Source organism: Vigna angularis, chromosome 6 (assembly GCF_016808095.1).
Source record: "Vigna angularis cultivar LongXiaoDou No.4 chromosome 6, ASM1680809v1, whole genome shotgun sequence".
Classification (NCBI taxonomy): Eukaryota; Viridiplantae; Streptophyta; class Magnoliopsida; order Fabales; family Fabaceae; genus Vigna; species Vigna angularis.
In genome coordinates, this window is record NC_068975.1 from 27,456,174 (window position 1) to 27,480,859 (window position 24,686).

At 31.6% G+C, this 24,686-nt stretch overlaps 4 protein-coding genes across 7 annotated transcripts; 2 read left to right on the forward strand and 2 right to left on the reverse strand.

The window, feature by feature from the left end:
• Positions 1-1,467: 1,467 nt before the first annotated feature.
• LOC108343747 (violaxanthin de-epoxidase, chloroplastic) lies at positions 1,468-5,205 on the reverse strand. Of its 3 annotated transcripts, none has more exons than XM_017582109.2 (6): positions 5,075-5,205; positions 4,333-4,670; positions 4,021-4,190; positions 3,811-3,907; positions 3,322-3,713; positions 1,468-2,243 (listed from the first exon to the last, which is right to left on the reverse strand). In XM_017582109.2, the coding sequence occupies exons 2-6, from the start codon at positions 4,609-4,611 to the stop codon at positions 1,742-1,744; spliced, it is 1,440 nt and encodes a 479-aa protein (XP_017437598.1). In that variant the 5' UTR covers positions 4,612-4,670; positions 5,075-5,205; the 3' UTR covers positions 1,468-1,741. The 3 variants fall into 3 exon arrangements, with proteins under 3 accessions (XP_017437598.1, XP_017437597.1, XP_017437599.1); XM_017582108.2 differs by having other exon boundaries at positions 4,907-5,137; XM_017582110.2 differs by having other exon boundaries at positions 4,800-5,137.
• Positions 5,206-7,393: 2,188 nt separating this feature from the next.
• LOC108344326 (probable serine/threonine-protein kinase PBL28) lies at positions 7,394-9,632 on the forward strand. Its single transcript, XM_017582784.2, has 6 exons — positions 7,394-7,937; positions 8,035-8,472; positions 8,641-8,756; positions 8,882-9,142; positions 9,228-9,428; positions 9,558-9,632. The coding sequence occupies exons 1-6, from the start codon at positions 7,397-7,399 to the stop codon at positions 9,630-9,632; spliced, it is 1,632 nt and encodes a 543-aa protein (XP_017438273.1). The 5' UTR covers positions 7,394-7,396.
• A 2,253-nt stretch (positions 9,633-11,885) lies between these two features.
• LOC108344327 (probable serine/threonine-protein kinase PBL26) lies at positions 11,886-13,728 on the reverse strand. Of its 2 annotated transcripts, XM_052879185.1 has the most exons (4): positions 13,604-13,728; positions 13,332-13,521; positions 12,760-13,139; positions 11,886-12,381 (listed from the first exon to the last, which is right to left on the reverse strand). In XM_052879185.1, the coding sequence occupies exons 1-4, from the start codon at positions 13,658-13,660 to the stop codon at positions 12,094-12,096; spliced, it is 915 nt and encodes a 304-aa protein (XP_052735145.1). In that variant the 5' UTR covers positions 13,661-13,728; the 3' UTR covers positions 11,886-12,093. The 2 variants fall into 2 exon arrangements, with proteins under 2 accessions (XP_052735145.1, XP_017438275.2); XM_017582786.2 differs by lacking the exon at positions 13,604-13,728 and having other exon boundaries at positions 12,760-13,151; positions 13,332-13,492.
• A 6,536-nt stretch (positions 13,729-20,264) lies between these two features.
• LOC108344888 (putative F-box protein PP2-B12) lies at positions 20,265-21,729 on the forward strand. Its single transcript, XM_017583420.2, has 3 exons — positions 20,265-20,745; positions 20,814-20,932; positions 21,039-21,729. The coding sequence occupies exons 1-3, from the start codon at positions 20,425-20,427 to the stop codon at positions 21,559-21,561; spliced, it is 963 nt and encodes a 320-aa protein (XP_017438909.1). The 5' UTR covers positions 20,265-20,424; the 3' UTR covers positions 21,562-21,729.
• The last annotated feature ends 2,957 nt before the right edge of the window (positions 21,730-24,686 follow it).

Sequence of the window (24,686 nt, forward strand, 5' to 3'; positions counted from 1 at the left end):
ATTTTACTACTGTTTTAACAGCAAAAGTGTAAAACGCACGTCTTAATTAATAAACTAAAACTAAATTCTACTTAAAAGTTAAACCTACCACGGACTTCCAATACCAATGCATTCATACTAACCAAACCAATAATTTATCAATGTGTTTTCAAAGTTTGGCTATGGCATTGAATTTGTGAAGTATTTGAGCATGAAGTGGGTTAGGATTAGGAAGTGGGGGGGCCTGTCTTAGGAAAAGTTTGAAAAAGAGTGAGAGGAGATTGATTAGTAAACAGAAGAAGAAGACCACATGACATGACATGCCAAAATGTGCTTGTTTCCTTCCATAATACGACACTTATGTCCTCTTCTCTTATCTCATTATTTTTTTCATCCACAACTCAGAACTAAACTCCCACCAATCAAACAATGGAGTTCCCCCACGTGAGCATCCCTCTATGCATGCGTAATTCATGGAATTGGATGTTTTCACAGTAATGCATCGGGCAGTGAAATTATGGCATTCTCACCTATACTACACTCCCAACACCCAATTCATTCATCTCAACGTTACATTTGTACTACCCTTTCAACTGTATCTCACACATCTAATCACGCAAAAAAAGGGAAATGCGTTATATCTATACACCGACACCCATTTATGTCCACCTTTCACCTTTCTTTCACCTATTCTTTATATGTTTTTTTTTTCAATACATACAAAAGCTTCTAACAATATCTATATAAAACAAAAATCCACATTCTAATTTAAACAACTTTCGTTTTCACTCTTTCACTTTCTATCCTTCTATCCAGACAACACTAGTTCATTCTTGTCCCTTAACTTCGACTCTACTTGTTTCTATACCCTGCAAGTTTGAGGCCTCTACCACATTATCCTATCCAGCTACAGAAATGCAGAGCAACAAGTCCAGATTCTGACAGTGACTGTGTTTAAGTTGGATAGTTTGGAGTTTAGGCCCAAGACAAGTTGGGTTGACTATTCCTTTGTGGTCCATGTGTTACGGAGTTCAACCACCCACCATTTCTATAAATTCATGTGTACTCTCAAACAATATTTTAACCATTAATTCATAAGCTATGATGCATTATTTGGATGCCCTTTACTTTTTCCTGAAAAAATTAACTGATAGTATAAATGCTTCAAGACTGAGAAACGTACTATACTACCGGAAAAGAAAAGCAAGAACACAAATGTCTCATCAACCGCATCAGAAGTCACTCGAAAGTCTCGTGACAGCCAAAAAGAAGACTTGCATTATCAATTTTATAACAGAGAGAACAGAAGAGTAAAGAAATTACAAGAAAAAGTGAGACGGAAAATGACAAGTTATAAAATATTCAACTAATTAAAAAGTATGGTTGATATGACCTTAAGAAAAATGTTATTAAACTTAACAAGTTTGATATGTTAACGACATAAAAATTAGTGAATGCTTTTTATTTCAATAATTTGAGAAAGAATAAGGGTTTGAGGAGGAAAAAAATTGAGGTTGAATACATAAAAGGAGCCAGAGGTACAGCTAATAGTCTGCATATATACAATAATGATAATTGCGTTTACAAATATTTGAATGTTAACTGGTATATGTCAACATAAAAGCAATGGCTGAGAAGGAAGGACACCTAAATCCATATTATATATATATATATATATAGTGAATGAATAAAAAAGCAAAGAGAAAATTAAGATGATCAAAAAGATTTTGACGCCAACTTATCTTGGACATAGTTTTCAGACTTATCTTAGTTTCCTTATGGGCAAGGCATTTCCAAAGAGCTTCTCTACTTCTCTGGCTTCCATTTTGAGGTCATTAAGTATCTCCATTTCTTCTTTTGAAAGCCCTTTCAAGAAGTTTTCCTCATCTTCTTGAAATACTTTGAACCCTTCTGCCAACTTCTGAAACAATGTGACCTCTGTTTTCCCCACCTTCTCCACCTCTTCTTCTAACTGTTCAACTTCCTTCACAATGGTCTCCTCTCCTTCCTCTACCTTTTTCTCCAACCTTTCCACCAGGGAAGGCTCTGGTCCACATGTGTTATCTGTCTTGATGAATTTGCTAAAGTCTCTTCCTACATTCTTGGCTGCTCTTTCAAGTTCAGGAACTATAGATTCTGGCAAAACTGCACTTCTTGTGTACACAACAGCACCTCCATAACCATCCCATGCATCGTTTCTGCCTCGGTAGTATACAAATACGTAGTCATCTGGTTTATTCTCAATCTTTGATGACAAAATATACCTGCATATACATGTCATTGTTCGTAAGTTTAGTGAAGTTTACAGAAGACCCTTGAATCCAAATATATTGCAATGTAAAACGAGTTAAGGTGTGCGCACGTAAAAGGAACAGCAGCATGTTGTATTCTTTTTCTCAACTTGGAAAGTAACATTTACTTCCTTCAAACACCTGAATTTCATTTAAGTAGCAACATGTAGAGTGTGTGTGGTAACTACTACTTTTAAAATATTTAGTTTCCCCTATAAATTTACCTTACTCGTGTGGTCTTGGTCTTGATTGATTAGTCCTATCACCCATTTGAATTATTGGACCAAAGCGTTAAAATTCATCTTTGAAGTTGAACCATAGGTATTGGGCGTGCACGCACGACACACTTTAGTATTTTGAGCTTATATCATGTAATCTAAGCTCAAGTGAGATGTGCTTTTGGATTCATTGGTGATTGCTACGAGAGGTCTAAAGATTTGGATTCTGATGCTTGTTCTTATTTCTATATTGGATTCAATACTCACCTTCCTTTCTGAATTTGCATGAAAGCATAATTATGCATGAACTGAATCTGATTGGATATCGAAATTCATTCCAGAAATTAGTTTTTACAGGCTAGACTAACAAATTTGTGCTCTAAGTTAATTGGATCATTCTTAAATCAATCGTTTGCAAATGCAAACTGGTGTTTTCATTCGTTGATTGAATCAGAGATTTTCTAGAAGATAATTCAACCATTAACAATAATTGGAGACAGAATAAATATAGTGATATGATGAACTCTAACACGTGTGTGAATTACTGAAATTCTTGAGTGGAGCTTTTCATATCACCTAAATTTCTACTCAAATTTTGTTTGCTAAATTTTAATCTACTTACGATGGTCACAACCCCCCTTTCTAACTTCCCTAACTTGATTTCTAAAGTCAATTAATGGAAGAATGACTTAGGCCGTGCCTGAGACTACAAGTAGGAAGCTGATTTTATTTTGGCTCCTGCACAAAGCTCACGCCAATCTAGATGTAGTTGCCAATAACTAAACATGTCTGGCTACGTAAAAAATAAAGAGTACTTACGAGTAAGAAATTACCAGTCATCTTGATAGTGAAGGTACTCGTTGTCATGATTGTATAGGATCCCAGGATAGGAAGGATCTTGAACAAATTTCTGTTCAGCGGACCTAGTAATAAATCCAGCATCCGGAGTCCGTATTCTCCATGTCAAATTACCCACAAGCTTATTGGATTCTGTGTGGAACTCGTGTAATTGGCAGTCAAAGGCATCAAAGGTAGGATTTAAGCCACTAGTGATGAACCATTTGCCACTGAAATCCGCAATGTTGAAGCTATTAACAAGGACATCAGGATTTGGAGCAGGAAATTCTCCCACATCAGATTTCTTAGGTACACATTTCTTCCGTGAGACTGCACACTCATTGAATTCATCAACCACACTGTTTTCAAACAGGTCCCCACATTTAATCTGCGAAAATGAGGAAGAAAAAGAAGCTTCCATGAGCAGGTTTGGGAGAAAAGAATAATAATGCAGGCATTAATTTCATGTAAAGCTCAAGACTAACTTGACATTCAGTCTCATCAGGTCGATTGTTGCAAGTTTGGAGACAGGCAATATTGGCAGCACAAGATGGGTTTGAAAGACACTTAGCCAGTTCCAACCTGCATATACCCAAGAGCATGAAATTGGAGGCCTATTGTATAACTTTCCATCATACCGTGAAGGTGACATGTAAGGTATATACATTATTATGGAAGAAAGAGAGATGGCATACCTGCAATCCTTCAATAAGCAAGCACAAGTTTTAAGAGCATCAACAGCATCAGCTGATGGAGTGATCATTAAAATTGATACCAATAAGCCAGCTATTCCCATGATGCGTAAATTATTCCAATTCCAATAATTGAGAACAACAAGCATTCGGTCAGCAAGGAATTTGAATATCTGTTGTTATCAAAGAAGGGGTAAGTAAAATCAGAACATGATTATCTTTAGCAACAATATTTGCATTTTCACAAAAAGGGGGAAGCATGATTGCGATAACAATGAAGTAGAATAAATAATAAACAAAGCAGCAGTTACTTACCCGTGGTACTTGTATAGTAGTAGCACGTGAAGAATAATCCATCCCTTGGTTGTGTTTCCCCCCTAAACTACAATAAGGTTTAAACAAGCACAAACGTGTTGGCTTTCTGGCAGTGTAAAACACTTTGAGCACTACCACTCGAGGAGCATATTTAAATTTTCTCGTTCTGTGAAACCTTAAATCGCCTCTAACAGTAAGGCCTGCTTTTACAGATACGTTGGGAGCGCATGTGCCTTCCCCATGGGATAACAACATTGAATGTGCACCCCACGTTGCCATTCATACATACAATATAACAATAGTATAAGTATGTGTATGTCCTCACCTCCAGATTCAATCTGACATACCCAAAAAACCAGAGCATAAATCAGCAAGATCAACAGGTATAATTTAGAATGCAGAGTAATAATCGTGTAAAAAAATGGTATTCTAAAAACTCTAACATAAAAGGAAAACATATTGCATACCCAGTAGTTGTCATTAGTCAAGTTCCAAAATTTAGTTAATATATAGTAAAAGTGGTAGTAATTGAGAGCAGAAACACGATTTATAACGAGCAGAGTGTGAAACATGCCTTGCGGTGTGTATGAGGCGAAGTGCAGGTACAGTGAAAGAAATAATAGAATAAGAGGATTTAGAAGAGAAAAATGGCGGCGTAGCATAAGAGTTCCGGGGATGAATGGGATGAGAAGGGATGAGATAGATAAGAAGACGATGGTGTTCGTGTGGACTGCAAACATACCCGTCACTGCACTCTGCAACCACAGCGCACCCGTCCACGCTTCAATTTTGCTTCCAATTTTCTCGCAAATGGACTCAATGTTCCAAGTCCAATACCTTCTTTCAAGGCCCACTTCATAATCCTATCACAAAACTATAGTTAAAATCTTCTTTATTATTTTTTTTTCTATTTATAATTGTATCTCTTCTGATAAAATATTACTGACAAAACAAGGAATTCCCCCGAATCCTATAATTTTGTATGGATTTTTGGTCAAACTATGAAATAAACCTTATCTAGTAGGTAGAAAGGTTAATAGCAGGGAAGAGACAAACCAAAAATATGAATCCTATCGAAATTAAAAGAAAGAACTGAGATGGTAAAACACGAAACGTGGTTGCTTACACACGACGAGGCAATGCATGTATGATCCTTGGCTTACAAACATTCTTTTGAATTATTTTAAATTAACTAAATTTATTAAAAAACATATATTTTTTTAACTTTTATATTTTTAATAAATTTTAATTAATATTAAACAATGTGGTAGAAGATATGTTATTAGTATTTTTGGTGGGTGCAAATCACAAGACAAGCAAGGTACAAGAAAAACATAATTAATCCTTGATTAGAAGATGTTTAATAAATAATGAAGGATAAATAGTTATTTTGTATTGTAATTTTGGTTATTGAAAATTGATAGTCGGCTAAGGGTAAGATTAAAATATGTTGTTGATGAAATCAAGACATGTAGTACAAGCTGTAATCTAAAGGCAATATGGGAGCGAGAATATCCAAATCCATAACGGTGTTAACGAAGAAAACTCACTCTATATCTTCTCTATTCTACTTTTAGCTTGATCTGCTATGAACGTTACGCTGCTTCACAATGGGCTAACTTTTAGTTTCCATACAGAGCAAAAGAGTTTTGGTTGGACATGAAAACAAAAACACACTTACCTCTTCATCTTTTGTTTGCACTTATATTTCTTGCATTTCCTCACTCCTCCCCACTCCTATTCTCTGCTGCACTCACCGATCCGCAAGGTCAAATCCTTTTCCCTTCTCTTTTCATTTTTTCTTCTGCATTCACAAACTTATCTATGTATATAACAGATAAACATCTATTTTCAATCCCTTCTTCTATTTAATTAAATAAGAAAATGTCTTTTTAACAACTTTTTTACAACAATCCATGAGACCAATAAAATAGTTACACATAGTCTATTGTTAAAAAATTGGTAAAAAAGTTATTAAAATATCTCGGTCCAATTAAATAATATCTCTGCCTTTTAATAATGAAATATCAATTTCGGATATTTAAAATTCAGAAAAACAATTGTAGTGTGTTAGTGTACACTTAAATGGAATAAAATAAATGAAGAAATATTTAGCGGAGTTTATTAGTGGTAATACAAGGGAGTATTTAACGGGTTTTATTAGTAAAATTATAGGTAAACTCAAATGAGAAAATATTAATCATATTTTATTAGTAATATTTTGATGTTTTGAGAGAGAAATTATCAAGAGTTTAATAGATTGTGATTTGACTTATATTTTATAATAATTAGAGATATTGTGACTCAAATGTAATATGGCTTATGGATTGTAATGTTTAGTTGACAAAAATACAAAGAAGTAAATAAGTTTTTTTACTGTTTTTTGCTAAATGATGATATAGAATAGTAAAATTGTTTAGATATCATTCAATCTTAAAATACTTATTTTATGTCATGTACTCATCGTAATTAGCAAGATGAATAGTTGATTCTCATACCACTTTTGTTAAATCCTTATAATAATATTTCCAATCTAAACTCATAAGAAAATAGGTTTATAGGTTTTTTTTGTTTTTATATTGTCAATCTTAATCGTTTATTAAATCATGTCCGAGTTCCAACCCTAACAAAAGAAAAAGTTTTTATAAACCATTGATGATATGTATTTATTGATGATTAGATGTATTTTTGGTGTTATGTACGTCATACACTTATGCATGTTCTGTAAATATGTTATCACATGCAGCCAGATATAATAAACTAACACAAAATTAGATTAGACAATTCAAACCAATAGGGAGACTAAGCGCAGAAGTTAAAACATAGATTGGAAGTATGTAGAGTTTACTAATATCTAGGTAACATGTATATGCATGTTATTAATCTCTGTCATAAGTAGAATAATACGTTTACCTTTGTCGTAGAAATTGGTTGCAGATCATATAATAATTTTCCAATCAAGTGATGGATAGAAAATTTGAGTAGCTTCACAAAGTTGTAGATTCAATGCTGTTTTGATACAGGTTCATGTGTGCTGAAGTTCAACACAAGCCAGTATGTGGCAATGGATGAGTGCGTCGAAGTGAAAGAGTATATTTACACGTGGGGTGAGGACGGGTTCCCGACCTCATTGTGCTGTCGAAATGCTCTCACGGTTGTGTCCAATGCGTTGGCCACACACGCACTGAGCTCGGGAGGACAAGTGTTCCTTTCCCAAGATCAATGGCAGCGTTGTTTGCAGTCATTTCACCCGCAACCAGGGATGTCACTTGATTCATGTGGCTTTGACAACTTTTACCGAGGAAGTTCCATATGCTCTAACTTCATTTTGCAGGATGTTAGGACCCTGCAACCGTACCAAGACGCATTGAGCCAGTGCTCCCACTTCGACCAACCTTTTGGTCAATCTTGTGCAGATTGTACCAGTGGAATATCGAACGTGAGAGATACTTTGTATTCTCAAGTTGAAAAACACAACAACGACATTGACAGAGCCATATGTGGGGTAGCAGCTATTGTTGGTCTTGCAGCTGGCAGACCAAATGATCCTCTCGTTGACAAATTTTTACTATGCTTGCCATCTTCAGCTTCAGGATCAGACAAGAGTAGTCATCTCATCTCTACCATTTTATTTTTTGAACCTAACATTAATAGGACCATGTGAGAAAATACTGACAAAAAGTGTTTTTGGGTCCCCAGGAGGATCTCTGTGGAAAGCCTTGCTGAGTGTGCCAGTAGTTGTGATTGTAATATTGATTGTGGTTATTATGGTGAAATGTTTGTCCAAGAAGAAGGGTCGTAAACCGGTTGACTTGCAAGACATCACTGCATGGTCTGGATTGTACTGGTTCTGCAAAACGGAAATTGAGAATGCCATGAATTATGGTGGTCGAAAGATAAGCCTTGGACGTGGAAGTGCAGGGCATGTATATAGAGGCGTTCTACCCAGTGGTCAAATAGTGGCCATCAAGCATTTAACAAAGAGTAATACCTCTGAGTCTTTCACTCGAGAAATTGAAGGCCTTTCAAGGCTTCGTCATCCAAACTTGGTTTGCCTCTTTGGCTGCTGCATTGAAGGGGATGAGAGATATTTAGTCTATGAATTTTGTGCAAACGGGAATCTTGCTCAACATCTCTTACGTAATGTCCTCTCCCTTAAATGGAAGAACTAGACCAAATATTTTATCCATACAAATGCATCTAAATCTTTGATTATCCCTTAAACTGTTTTATATATATATATATATATATATATATATATATATATATATATATATATATATATATATATATGTCTCTATTTTTCAGGAAGAGACAGTCACTTGACCTGGGAAACAAGAGTGAGAATTTTGAGAGATTGTTCGTTTGCACTCAAGTACCTCCACCATCATATAGAAGGCTGTGTTGTCCATAGAGATATTAAGGCAAGTAACATGCAATGAAAATTTGAATATGTTGTATATTGCACTTGAAAACAACAAGCAAATACATGTACAATTGTTTTGGGTTAGCTCTATGATAATGCCTCTCACTGGTTCTAATTTTATAGCTTACGAACATTCTTTTGACTGAGAAATACCAAGCGAAACTGTCAGATTTTGGACTGTCAAAGGTGATGGGAATCAAAGAGAGCAAGGTTTTTACCGATGTAAGAGGAACCATAGGCTACATGGATCCAGAATACATGAGTAATGCCAAGCTAACGTGTGCCAGTGATGTATATAGTTTTGGTATTGTTGCTTTGCAAATATTGTCTGGACAGAAAGTCATAGAGTTGGATCTTGATGCCAGAGACCAGCTCACAAGGAAGGTACTTAAAAATATGTTCATTATCATATTTCCATGCCATTCAATGATTCAACTAAAAATGAGATAATTTGAAATTTGTTTTGTAGGCAAGAGATGTGAGTATGGGAAAGCGCCCATTGTCTGATTTTGAAGACCCACGACTAAAAGGAAAGGTTGATAAGGCAGACTTCGAAGCCATCCTACAAATTGCAGTGTTGTGTGTTGCCAAATCAAGCAAAGGTCGACCAACCATTGAGGTAGTTTTTGATGAATTGGACAAGGTCTGCATGGACACAGAAACCAAGATGGTAAATATATATTTCTCAAGTTACTCCTAATCTCATTCTAACTATGTTTACAAATTAATGTGTCAAGCCCTTTTGTGCTAGTCCTTGCCTTGTGTTTATCAAATTTACATCTGTTTTTTTTGTTTGCAGAAGGTAAAGAAGGATGAGAGTTCATCATCAAACTCCACCCCCAGCTCCAAATCCTCCAAATCAGCTCCTCTTTGACATAAAGGGTATTGTGTTGTGTTGTTGTTCTATTAGTCTGTGAGATGAAACATGAAAATGTAGTGTAAATGGAATTAGAAAATGAAGATATATTACAAGTGATATACTGTTTTCAGCATCTTACTATGGTACAAAATTGGGATCTCTTTCATTCACAGTGTGTTCTGCTGAACTACTGATCCGACCAAATGATTCATTTGGTGGGTAGAGAATCAAATCTATTGAGCAATCATCCAGATCTTAGATATATAAAAGGTGTTATTATAGACTTATAGTGATAGCAATTCAAATACACTTCTTTTCTTTTGGCTCTATGTATATTTGGATATTTAATAATGAAAGGTCCAGAATGGAATAAACATAAATAAGATTGAATTGGATAATCTGTATGACTTTCTTGGCGTGAATTACTATCAATTGTAAATTGTTGATGTATTTACATATAATGATATGTATTTTTGGTATTTATAAATTCTTTCTTTATTAATTTACTAACAGAGAAGTGATTTACACTGTTTAAATCTGGTTTATATTTTAAAAATCATTTTGCAAACATTAAAAATATAAACTCATGAATTTAGAATACGAAAAACATTTCTGACAAACTATTTTATATTTGTAATTGTTAATTGAAAAAAAAAATTGTTGTACTACTTTCTCTTCTCTCATATCCATTATCATGTATTTATTTTGTTAAAAGTGATTTTTCACTTATTCTCAAGTGTAGTGTTAAGGATATAATTTTTCTAAATAATACTCTTCTAGTGTTGTTGACCAATAATAAAACAATAGAAAAAATGTGTGCAGGATCTAAAAGTTAGTAGTTATGCCAATTAGTGATCAATTTGTGTTAGTTGTCAGAAAATTTGGACTTTAACTCCTTTGCTTAAATAAAAGAAATATTGGCACAAATTTGAAGTTTAATATCTCTATTTATGGTAAAAGAAAAATAAAAAACTCTCTACGCTTTTTTCATGTTTTATGAGAATGTGTGAATATCTTAATGCATCTAACACGCATTCAATTTCTACGAACAAAAAAAATTATAAAAGTATCACAACTTTGTTTTATCAATCTTAAAATAAATAATTATGGATAATGAGATAATTTTAATAAAATAGCTGTTTGGTTTAATTAATCCATTTTGTTTTTTGAGGTGTCAACACTTGACAATGTTCCAAAAGTTACAAAGCATTAATGGTAAAATTGATAATGTAAGATCAACCATCTTTAGGAATCATAGGAAGAATATGCCTCAGTCTCAAATGAAAATTATGATTATTAATACCAATGGACAACATTAGGTGTGTTGTCGGAGTTTTAGTTTTAGTTTTGTAATATTTAGTACCTCTTCAAGTTTACTACGTTAATCAATGTTAAAACCTAGATTTTACAAGATAGAGGAATTGCAAACTTTGATCAAATTATTTAGTCCTTTATAAAAATCATAAAGAAGTTTGGGCTAGTTGCATACCCAAACTTTGAGACAACTCGTGTAAGTGAGAATGGTTGATAAATATATGTGAACCTTGAAAAGATGACATTTGACACATGATCTAACATTCTTCTAGTTAGTGCTACTAAAAACATTATATTGAATCCACCAAATCAATAGGGATGGATATCCACAGCACGACGCAAGATTTAATTATCACATGCATATATATGATGACAGAAGGAAACACAATAGAATTGCCAAAAATATTACATAACACAAAACTAAGATCACTATTTCCAATAATGTCAAGAATCTTCTATCGAAATTCACAGTTATTGTCTGTCTTTGTTCACGAACTAAAGGTAGATACAAAAAAAAAATCCAAAACCTTCTAAAAAATAAGTATATAAGTGTGTAAATATTTGAGGTGTTATATGGTTGTTCGAGATTGTTTGAAAATAGCGGATAGCAGATATTGTTATCTTACTTATTTCACTCGACCATACGTATAAACAAACATTGACAGAAGTGTACAAAGCATGATATGATGCCGAATTAAGTGGTGACTGCAACCATGCAGACAAGGATAATCGATTTTTATGGTGAATGAACATTTGACTGTTGTTTTGATTCCCTATTGCTGGTGTAATCTAAATGCATGCTGCTCCTTTCCTTGGACCTTATGCTGCTGCTGCCATTGTCTGAGTGAACAATATCACTACTGATTTGGCCGATTGAAATGTTCCCTTTTACGTATGTTGCCACATCCCACTGCTACTTGAATTGGATGAAGGACTTCTCTTGTTGCTCCTCTTTTGCTTACTGCTCCTCTGATTTAACGAAGATTTCTTTTGCCTACTTTTCCTACTGATTGAGACGCGTCCATGATCTAAATAATCAATGGTGCTGCTCTTGAGGCTCGATTTGGAGCAGAGTCTCTTTACTGACTTCAGGACTGTAATTATGTTGGTTTTCATTCTCATAATATTCATACTCAGATTCTCAGGCGTCTTCACTTTCTTGTTATTTTTCACTAACCTGGTTTTTAGAAGATCCACTGTCATCGCTAGAAGAAGAGTATTCACCGGAGGAGCTATTGTTGTTGCCACCACCACCCTCTGGACAAGCAGTCGAAAGAAAACTCAGAGCAGTTACAACATCACTCATCAAAGGACGGGCTGCTGCTTCCTCCTGCAAGCACATGGCTGCTATTGCAACAACTTGGTTCAAATCCTTTTCTGGGAAATCATTTTTCAAATTTGGATCTGCCATATCTGGATACCTCTTTGGATCCCTAAATATGGGTTGTGCCTGCTCAATAATAATAAGGACAAATGTACATAATTAACCAAATACATATTGTTTCATATTCTCCTCAAGTCAACCTAAAACATTTTCCTTAGATACATTACCTCGTATAAATTTTCTGTTGTTCATCAATCAGAATCAAATCAAGTTTCACTTCCATAATTTTACATTAAAAAAAAAACCCTAATTTGTAGATTACTTATTGTATTTTTTTATTGAAAAGAATACTAAACTATAAAGAACTATGCGTGTGTCTCGTCTTTTTTCCACATTTTTTACTGTTTGGTGGAATTCCTGTAGGAACTATAACTCATTAAGAAACATAGTAAATTTTTTCCAACATAATCAAAGTCCAAATTAAGGAGGTTGTTATAGGTATACCCATGAAACTAGATTCTGCTCATCGTGTGATCTTGTGGTGTCAACCGCACGCCGTCCAGTAATGAGCTCTAGCAAGACAACTCCAAAACTGTAGACATCTGATTTCAAGGTGAGGTTACCTGTTCTTACGTACTCAGGAGCACTGTAACCATAAGTGCCCATAACTCTTGTGGGTACAATGTTCGCCTTATCGTTGCCAGCAAGTTTGGCCAATCCATAATCTGATAGTTTTGCATTGAAATCATCATCTAGCAAGATGTTTGCAGATTTCAAGTCTCGATATATGATTGAAGGGTTGGCCTTGTCGTGCAAGTACCACAATCCTTTCGCAGCATGTGATGCTATTTTCATTCTGCTGTACCAATCTAATGGAGGTTCATCTGGTCTCCTCTCTGTTATAAAACCAAACACATGTTTTATTTTGGTTTTACAAGGTAGCCTTTTACCAAAACTAACTAGGTAAGTCAATAAGCAAAATGACATTATACGAAAAAACAAGACAAAGATAATGTATTGTGGTCATATAATATATATAATTTCAGATGGAATATTCCAGTAAGGTGTGAGTATACCAAGAAGACGGGCTTCTAACGAGCCACCTGGCATGAACTCATACACCAAAAGACGTTGATCTCCATCAGCGCAATAACCGGTGAGTTTGACGAGGTTGTCATGGTTCAAGAGGCTTAACATCAAAACCTCAACCAGAAAATCCTTACATCCTTGCGCCCCATTTCGGTCAAGTTGCTTCACTGCTACCACCTGGGTAGGGAAACAAAACACAGTGTGAAATTGAATTCAATTGTTTTTTATGAACCAAAAATTGAAGGACTTGTGATATGACCTGCCCGGTTGCAGGAATTGTTCCCTTGTAAACTCTGCCAAAGCAACCTTCACCCATCAAACATTCTTGTCGGAAATTCTTCGTTGCAATTGCCAGTTCACGGAACGTGAAATTTTGCGCTTGAATATTTGAAGTGTCAACATTGTTTGGATCATCTGCCTTTGGTTTTTTCACGTCTACATTTCACCCGAGTGTTTAATTTTCAATCATTAGACCTTTCAAACAGCATTGTCTCTTACACAATATTTTGATTAAATGAATGACATAGAACGAAGTAAATTTGAATTGTTTGTGTTCATTGATCTTACCCGGAGGTTTTGTTGCTATAAAGTTTTCTTGGTGTTGTGTAGGCCCTTGCTGCTCCCTCCTGCTATTGCATTTCTTAGTCTTTGAAAAACACGGAAAACAATTCATTCTTGTAAATTTGTAGAAAGAAAAAACAAAAGGTGAAAGTAGGATTGTAGGTTGGAATATATATAGTGTATGTGGAGGTTTTGGTTCTAAAGAATATTTTCATTCAATCAAAGAATGGTTATGGTGATGCAAAGGTGAAAATGAAAGCCTCCATGAACTCTGGTTGAATTGAGCAATGGACGGAGGTTCCCCCAAGTGAGATTGAAGGACCCCGAGCAGAGGCTATAAATCAAAATGAAAGGGAAACAAACAGCAGAAGGTGAAAAGGAGGAGGAGTTAGGCATGCATGTATGAGAGGAATAGCAAAATGATGACGTTTTCTCAGAAGACTCGGAGAGAAAAAGGGGGAATTTTGGGTGGACATCATTATGAGCTGTCCCTTTTAGATGCCTTCCTACAAATGTGGAACTTATATTTCACTTTTACTATATTGTCTTCCAATCCAACCATGCATGGCTAGCCTCTAACGTTTTCCTTTCGTTAATTATGGTTACATTTTGACTCCAATTCTATATCATCGTTTTTATGCCTAAAATATTTTTTTTTATTCTTATTATTTCACATCTATGCCATACATAGATTTTAAATTTCAGTTTAAGTACAACTCCTGATTTTTTATTCCTCAAATTAGAATAACACAACGCAGTTACATAGAGTTCTTCAATTCAGTCTTTGAAAATGAAGTGAAATTTCTGGTTATATTTGACTATATTTAAAATGGTACTATATAGTTCATGCATGCTGAATTAATTTAAATGATTTATATTTCATTTTATATATAATATATATTATATATAAAAATCATTATAAATTTGTGATGAACATAAAGTATATTATTGTGGTGGGTTGAAAGTGTGTAAATGGTATTGAATTTGATGGTGCACATGGAACCAAATTTGGGCACATGATATGAGAAAGCTAAGGAGTAAACACGTCAAAAGAGTTCCCAATTGCAGTAAAGATGTGAATGGAACATAAAGACACTTCCTCTCTCGTACCTTTAAAGATATATATATATATATATATATATATATATATATATATATATATATATATATATATATATATATATGCTAAACCCCATCTCATTATACTCATTCTACTCCTCATCAAATCACATCATTGCTCTATCATTACCTTATCCATACCTACACTCATTATTCAACTAATTCTAATAACTTTTTAGCTTTAATTTTTAATATTTTTCTTGTTTCTTTTTTCTTACAATTTTATAAATGAATTTATTATACATGCTCAATTATTTGAATATGTTTGCTACCTATACTAAGTAATCCTTGATGAGTGCATGAAAAATTCCTTGCTTTTGCACCTCTACAAGGTAAGAAAATGAATGGGAGAAACACAACCATCTAATATGGATTCAATAAGATTAGTTGAAGACGGATTAAACATGTTTGTCTCTCATTTTCCCTTTTTTAAAAAAAGTATTTTTGTATTGCCTATCTCAGAATTATCATGTTCTTGACCCACTGTCTTTTTTCTTACCCTGATCAAGGAGTTTCAATTCCTTCTTCAAGCAATCTTTTCACATTCTTTATCATAATGAGTTTGTTTTTTATTCATGGTTGGCGTGAAAATAATTAAGAGAATATATTATTAAAGAGTTTGAAATCATTAATATATATGTGACTTTCAATTTATAATATAAATTTTAAAATGGTTGTATATATTCATAAATTTGTAATGCATGATAATTTATTATTCATTCCGTTGATTATAATCTTAACCTTTTGAAAAGTGTAGATTACAGTGACATTTATTGGGTTTTCTCAAAGTATTTTCATATTCCAATTTTTTTTATATTCTACACAAACTTTCATATTATTTTCTAAATTTTATGATGTCACTATTTCTTTTACATTATACATTAAATGATTTACATTTAAATCCCATAAAAGATCGCTGCAATGGTAAAAGAAAGGAAATGTAAACTGTAATTTGAAATGTTTTTTTCTTAAAGAAAACAATTTAATTAATTCATACATTTTAATATTTTAATATATTTTTTTATGTTTTAATTTATTATCAAATTGACCACTCTATGTCTCGATCGAGGAATGTATTTAACGGAAAGAGTGAGTTTTTCAGTAGAACTATTTACATAAAATACTGCATGTTGTTGTTCTTAGTGAATAAATAAATATAATCCAGTTAAATTCATGAACAGTAATGGAAAAACACATAAAAGTATTACTTATAAGTTAATTATTCGATTATTCAAATTTTACGGTAGTTGTATTTGAAATTTGTTAATAAATATTCAATGAAAGATTTTACAAGAAATTTCTATATAAATATTGGTCAAAATTAAGATTTTGGATCATGTTTTTAAAATGTGAACTTTAAATTAATATATAAATATAACATTTATAAGAATTGCTTAAAAATATCTAACATAAAATAATTTATTTAAATTAAAATAAGGATTTAGTGGGCTTGATAAAATCATTTAAAGTAAAATATGAACTCACTATTTTTTTTATGATAAATTTGCATGTTAGATGTGAGGTGTGAGTATGAAAGACGAGGTATCACGGAAGAGCGTGCGCAGGGTATAACTATCGGAACAGAGCATTATTATGTTATTATTAATTAACCAAATCCATAAGTATTGTTAAAATGTTAAAAAGTTGTTCGTTGACGTGGATTCTTATACATGATGCTTTTATTATGCAATAAAGATAAAACAACCTTTTCTCTTTATATTTATTATTTATCCTATACTCTATTTCAAGAAGAAAACATGTTATAGTGTAATTATTCAATTATAGCATTAGTAATATTATTAAGAAGAGATTACATGATTATATAAAAAACCACTGGTATAAAGTTTATAACAAGATATACAGTTTTCTAATTATAAAGATCTCACAAGCGTTTCAAAATGAAAAAATAAAAATATAGAAAAATCAATACATCATATTACCATTTATGTTTATACAAAACTATTTATATATATTGTCTCAAAGTTATATTTCTTTAACATTTATTTTACATTTTTTTCTGTTTTTATGAATTATATTGCTGTAGACGAATAAACCACCATCCATAAAACACATTGGGTAAACTAAAAATAGTTTAAAATTTATAAATTTTAAATAAAAAAATTTAACAACAAACATTTTTACATCATATCACCGTATATTTAAACATAAGGTCTTCAAGGCTTATTTAAACGTTACTAACCACAAACAATCTTTAGAATATTTATGTATTGACTAGTGCTATGAAATTATGCACATATTATTATTCAATCACTCTTACTTTTCAAGAGTTATAATTATAACATGTTCCGACTTCTTCCGATTCATAAAGTATGATAGAATAAATTATATATTTGATGAGTTAAACAATTGTCGACACTCTAAACATGAACCTTCATCAACTATAGAGTTTTTTTCATCTACATAAATCCAATTACCAGTAGAGTCAAAATGATCTCATTTCAATACCTATCACTAATACACCTCATACAAAACCATTTGTGATAGTATTCCTTCCCAAAAAACAATTATATCATCATTTCCTTTTATAAAATATCTAATTTCACTATTAACTTTACCAATATAGCAAGCATAGTCAATAGAAATTAACAAAAACACAAAGTATCCATATTAAACCAAGTAGCGCCAATAATTAGAAGGATGTCCAACACGTTACTGTCAAGTGAGAGCCCAACACACTATTGTTCAGTGTTGGGGACCTCTAAAATTCACTAGCATATCTATACACTATATTACACAAGAACTGCCTAACGCCTAGAGCTTTCTCACTTTGATTTTTAGAACTAGTGTCCTACTACTACCGCCCAACACCATTGTAGAAAATTAAGAAATATGAGTGTCTCAACTTGCTTGATTGGTTTTAATTGGTACTTTTGAGTCTTTTTCTAACTTTCATTTGTTGCCAAAAAACAATTCAAAGTTGTATAATTATATAAGCCAATTATTCAAATTTAATACTCTCATTCAATCATTTTCTCAATTTCAAACCTAATCAATCATACATTTACTTGTAAAGGCAAACATTATCACTTAACAAATTTAACCAACTTATTTTACACAATTCAGATAACTTCAACAAATCATACAAAACATTACACAATCTAATCAAATCATGTTTTACTATCCCAATAATTATGAGACAAGAATGCAATACTAGCTTCCCTTACTTCTATTATAGTTTTTAACACACAATTAGTCCTTATCTTTACGTTATACAAACTACTCTAAAACTCTATAAAAATTTAAATAAGTAATCTCAATACTTCTTTTAAGACAAGAAAAAGACAAAGATTTCTAAAAGACTCCTTACAACTATATGCAAAACTACCATATTCAACCTACATCACAAACATGATTTGACTCTAAAATAGAACAAAAATTGGAGGCTATAAATGTTTTCCTTATCACTAGAAACACTTATGTCTATTTGAATCTTAAGAAAGATGAGAAGTAGGATTAGAATTTTAGAAAGAAGATAAATGATTAAATTTAAATTTTACTACTCGTTTTCTCTTTTAATTTAAGCCTCTCCTGCAGTTTTCATTTTTATTCATTCTCCGCCGGGTTCTCTCCACTACTGCAGTTTACGTGTCGGTTATTAATTATGCATGACTTTACTGAAAAAAAAAACAAAAAGTCTCATTGAGACAATGGAATATTATAATTATATATTAACTAAAACCAATAAACCTCCATTAATATGTATATTTACAAATAGTAAAAGATATTAATAAGAAATTAAAAGCATTCAATCTGATTGTTCTATAGTGAGGATACGAAGATACATAGACCAACAATTAATATTTCACTTCATTTAGTAACGCTAAATATTGTTAAGAAAATGAAATAAAACAGGATTTTTTACTTTAAATTAAATTCCCATTGTCCTGTATCAAAAATCCTAATTATTCCAGATAGATCCACCACTAAAAATGTTTTTTTATTAGGAATGTATTAAAAGTTCTAGTAAATATTAAAATATTTTATTTCTTGAAACCTGTACTCGTTGGTATTTGTTGAAATCTATAACCAAATGTTAATCTTGCTTGAAATGATTTTTCGCATATTTCTCTCCAGGATAATGATTAGAAAGTAAATAAAAAAATATTCTCAAATGTGGTCCTTTTTTTCCTTTCTCAGCAAAACTCCCTAATTTTTATTTTCAACCATTATTCAGAGTATTGACTTTCATGTCACTGAACTAAGTCTAGATCTGACAAAAATTGAAACGAAAAAATATTTTTAACGATTTTTTTCTATAATTTTCTTACAACAACCTAGGTAACTTATGATTGATCCATTTTTTAGAATACTCACTTTCACATAACTGAATTAAGTCAAAATAAAAAAAAAATATATTTTTAATAATTTTAATTTATAATCTTTTTAAATAACCAATTGGTTCATTTCAAATATACATACTAATAAAATAGTTATACATAATTTGTTGTCAAAAAATTAAGAAAAATTGTTAAAATATTATAATCCAAATTAAAATATGTAAAATGAAACACTAGTACATTCCTTGTGTAATAAAAAAAAGGTTAAATATATTTTTAGTCCCTAATCTACCAAGCGAATTTGTTTTTAGTCTCTTTTTCAAACTAAGGTACATTTTAGTTCTCCTTATTCAGGAAACCTTAATTTTTCGTCCTCCAAAACTAACGACGTTAAAAAAAAGTTGAGCTGGCCAACGGTGAAGTGTCAGTTATTATTTTTTCTGACACTGAATCAATCTGTCCCTCACCGTTTGATCACCGTCATCATTCAGTCACCATCATTGTTCGGTCACCATCACTATTCAGTCGTCATAACCGTTCGATCATTACCAATACTTGGTCACCATCATCATTCAGTCATCATAACCGTTCGGCCATTAACAATATCGTTTAATTATTACCGTATACGGTGAGAGACAGATTGACTCAGTGTTAAAAAAAATCACATGACACTAAGGACCAAAAAGTACTTTAATTTAAAAGAATGACTAAAAACAAAATCACTTAAACTAAGACTAAAAACATATTTAACGCATGATAATAATTTTCATAGTATTATTATTTGGTCTTTTAATGATTTATTTTGCTTAGTGTTACTTTTTACTTTTGTATTTTTCATGAACTTTTTTTTTTCTTTGTAAAAGAAAAGTTATGGTACAGTGTAAATTGATAAAAAAAGAAGAGTATTATAAATAAAAATCCTTGCTTGGAATTGTGCGGCAAATAAAAATGCAGGATATGAACAAAGCTTAACCGCTAAGCTTGCCCGTATTCAAATTCACTACTTCTCTTTGGCTTGCATTATAAAGAGCACACCATATACCGACACAAAGCGGAATCAAGGGAAAGGAAGCTGCATTCTTTGTTAGTGCTGTATATTACTATGCTTACCAATAACAATAACAAGGTCATGGTTGTGGAAGCCGAAGAAGGTGGTGCTGGCGGCGGCGAGTTCGACCATCTCCCAGAAGGTTGCATAGCGAACATACTTTCGTTCACCAGTCCTCGTGATGTCTTCGTTCTGTCTTTGGTGTCATCCTCCTTCAGATCCGCCGCACAATCCGACGTGGTATGGGAGAGATTCCTCCCCTCCGATTTGCACGCCATGGTTTCCCAATCCTCGAAACCTCTTTCTTACTCTTCCAAGAAGGAACTCTACCTCCACCTATGTCATAATCCCCTCCTCATCGACGGTGGTCAAAAGGTAGTTATTCAAATAACAAATCACTTTCTCTCAATAATTGTGAAATAACGATAATAATTATTCACCAGAGCTTTGCACTCGATAAACCCAGCGCCAGAAAATGCTACATGCTCTCTGCTAGAAGTCTCTCCATTGTTTGGGGAAACACTCCTAGGTACTGGAAATGGACTTCGGTTCCAGCGACCAGGTAATTCATTCTTTAATTATAATTCTCAAGTATTTTCACTTATTTATTGGTTGGGTTATTGATCTGAAATTGAACCAGGTATCAAAATTGTGTTTGTTTGACGTAGGTTTTGGGAGGTGGCGGAACTTGTTAGTGTGTGTTGGTTGGAAATAAAGGGAGGGATCAAAGGTCGCATGTTGTCCCCGAATACGTTGTACGGGGCATACCTTGTGTTTAAGCAAAGGAGTGGCGGCGCCTACGGGTTTGAGAACCAACCGGTTGAAGTGTCGGTTGGGGTTGCCGGAGAAGGGGAAGCTCGGCGGCGAACGGTGTACTTGGAGACAGCGACACCTCGAAGGCCACGTCACCAGATTGTTCCTCGAATATTCAGCCGTGTTCGTTCTCGTTTTCTGGATAGTTTTGATGCGGCACCGCCTCCACCGTCCCGTGTTGATGATTCGGCGGTGGGAGGTGAGCATCCGAAGGAGAGAGACGATGGGTGGATGGAGGTGGAATTGGGTGACTTCTTCAACGGCGGCGGCGGAGGAGAGGAAGAGGTGGAGATTGGTGTGTACGAGGTGAAGAGTGGGGAATGGAAAGGGGGCATTCTCGTGCAAGGAATCGAGATAAGGCCCAAGAACAAAAATTAAAACGACGACGCGCCACGCCCAATTTACGATGTTGTTTTGTTTGTGTCTACTTTTGCCTGCACGTAGCGATTCAAATAAGCAAGCTCAGTCTAGAAACTACAACTAGAATGATTTGTATTTCCAACGGATGAGATTACTCTCAATTTTACAAAATGGTATTTGTTTCAATTTTGAGCTTAAAATAATATAAGATAAACTAAAAAAACTACTATGAAAAATTTATTTAGATTTATAATTATTTTCAAATTTCGTGGTTGAAAGGCTATTAGTATATAGAATAATATGTCTTTTGAGAATATATCTGTTGTTGCGTATGTTTTCTTAAAATTAAAATAATTTTGAAAAATATTAGAAGACTAAAATATAATAGATACCTCTTAATAATTGTTGTAATTTTTAGTTTGAATACTTTAAAATGTGTTACATGACCCAATTAGTTAATATAGATTTCATTCGTTATTTTATAAAAATATAAGATCTTTATAAGAATGTAAATTTTTCAAATACTACGGTGTAGTTTTATATAAAATTTATTTTCATTTTAAATATAATTAAGAAAAAATGTAAATGTATCTTTCAATAAATTATTATAAAGAAAAATAATTTTTTAATATAAACAACAACTAAAAAATTTGTCTAATAATTTATAAATTACTAAATATTTAAAAAGATAAACATTGAACAAATAATTAGATTAATTTAAAAGAAATATATATATATATATATATATATATATATATATGGAAAGTTTTCATATTATATTAGTTAGAGATAAGGTGGATTTTAAGTATATATATATATATATATATATATATATATATATATATATATATATATATATGTTTAAAGTCAATTTTTATTCTAATATCAAAATAATGAGTTAGACTTTATAATAGTGGATCTTGTGTTTATCGGACATATTCTTTTGAAAGTTTTTAACATTTATATAACTTTCATTTGAAAAACAATCATGAAAGGTAAGTGTCGTTTTAAAAATATGCATTATTTATAAGTATGTCATCAACTTATTTTTTTCTATCTAAGTCTTTTCACTATCATTATTAGATGTCGTTGAAGCCTTTTATGTATTAATATAAATATCCTTAAACTGAATAACTCAAACTTTTTTCAGTGGTGTAACCTTTGTCTTACCTTCGACTTTTTTTGTTAAGTAATTTTTTCTTTAACTTTTATTAAAATATTTCATTTGATATATAACATGATACACTAAAACAAGCTCATAAAAAAAATTATTTCATTATAATATATTTTTTTATTGGTGACAAACCTTTTACGTTTGACCTAGAAATGTCTAACATAAATTTACATAAAACTAACGTAAAAAAACTAAAATAAGTGAAGAAAAAAACATTCGCTGTGTTGATCAAATCAACTCAAACGAACAATTAAATCAAATTTAAAAAGAAAAAAAGTAAAAACTAAAAAATGGCAAATTTCGAAAACTACAAAAAAAAACTCATTAAACCTGTAAAAATCAGAATCAACAAAAAAGTTAATAAATCGCAAATTTGATTTGAAAAACAAAATAAAAATCCATTATCAATTTTATTTTATAGATGAACATTCCATTATTAACTGTATAGTCCTAGTTGATCTTGAAGCTTTGGAAGATAATTAGTATACCTTAAAGCCATTTGAAGCATGTATGCTGAAATTATCATGTCGAAGTTAAGAAAATGACCCAAGTTTTCATAACCATCCTAACTCGAGCCAAACGAAGCTTAAAAGACTCACATACTAATATCAACACGACGTTTTTGAGGACTTAAACCAAAAAACTATGAAATAAATTTGGGCTCAGGCCTAAGCTTTTAATAAGTGGTTTTAGTTTTTTATCCTGTAATCTATAAGATATTTTAATAATATATAAAGGAAACTATATCTTAATTAATTATTAAAAGAGTTAGATATATATACATATATATCTTTTTTTTTTAAATCCTTAAAGCTGTAAATAGGAAGGCCAAAAATAAATCTAAACCCTTTAATTTTTTGATTTAATGTGTTAACTTTTAAAATAAATTAATTTATTCATTATTTGTTTTTAACCTAATTTTGGACCAGAACATTAATAAATATTGATGTACTTTATTAAAATTTTACGTATCTTAGTAGGAAATTACAAACTTATGTCTATTTTAATTTTAAGTATAATAAATTTGTGATAGTATATTTTAATGCCATTTTATATATTGTATTATAATATATTTTTTTAATATCAGTTTGAGTCTAATTAAATGATTCAGCTTTGATTTGAAAGGGTCGAATTCTAAAATCATAAATTAAAACAGTTTAAAGACAATCACTTTTTTGTTTTATTTAGTTGAACTTGTCTAGAATATTCAAATGTTACTTTTAATAAAAATATTATATCTATAGAAAACCAAAAAAAAGGATTAAAATTTTAGAAGAAGACTTTTATTATTCTTGAACAATCTTAACTATGTTTAAAATAATATGATTAAATTATTTCTCACATATGATTAAGTAAGTTTTATTCTCATAATTCTCCTCTCTATTCATTCAAAAAAATAATTATAAAATCTAAAGAGTACAATAATTAATAAAATAGATTATATTGATAAGAATAAATTGATAATGAAATTTGTATAAAGTACAAACTATGAAATTTGTATAAAGTTACAAACGTAACCCATTTATTAAGATTAGTGAAAATACATGCTGCACCTGTGTTTACTTTTATTTTTATGATAATAACATATAATAATTTTTTATTATTATTATAATTATAAAATTAAACATAAATATTTTTATAATTTTATTATTAATAATAATTTATATATTTTGTAGAATTTTTTTTATTTAAAAATGGTTAAATTTTAAAAAATAACAATTAACTAAAAAAAAGTCATTAAAATCAATGAAATTGATAAAATAATTATTTTAATTTAAATTCTTTTTATTTTAAAGAATAAAATTGTAAAACAAATATGTAGATCGAAGATATTTCTTTTCTTTAAGTATAGATTAGATTTATAGATATTCTCTTGTATTTTTAATATAAATACAAGAGTTTATTAAGTCATAACCTAATATCATAAATTAATTTTAAACATATATTTTATCTTCAAAAGTTAAATACT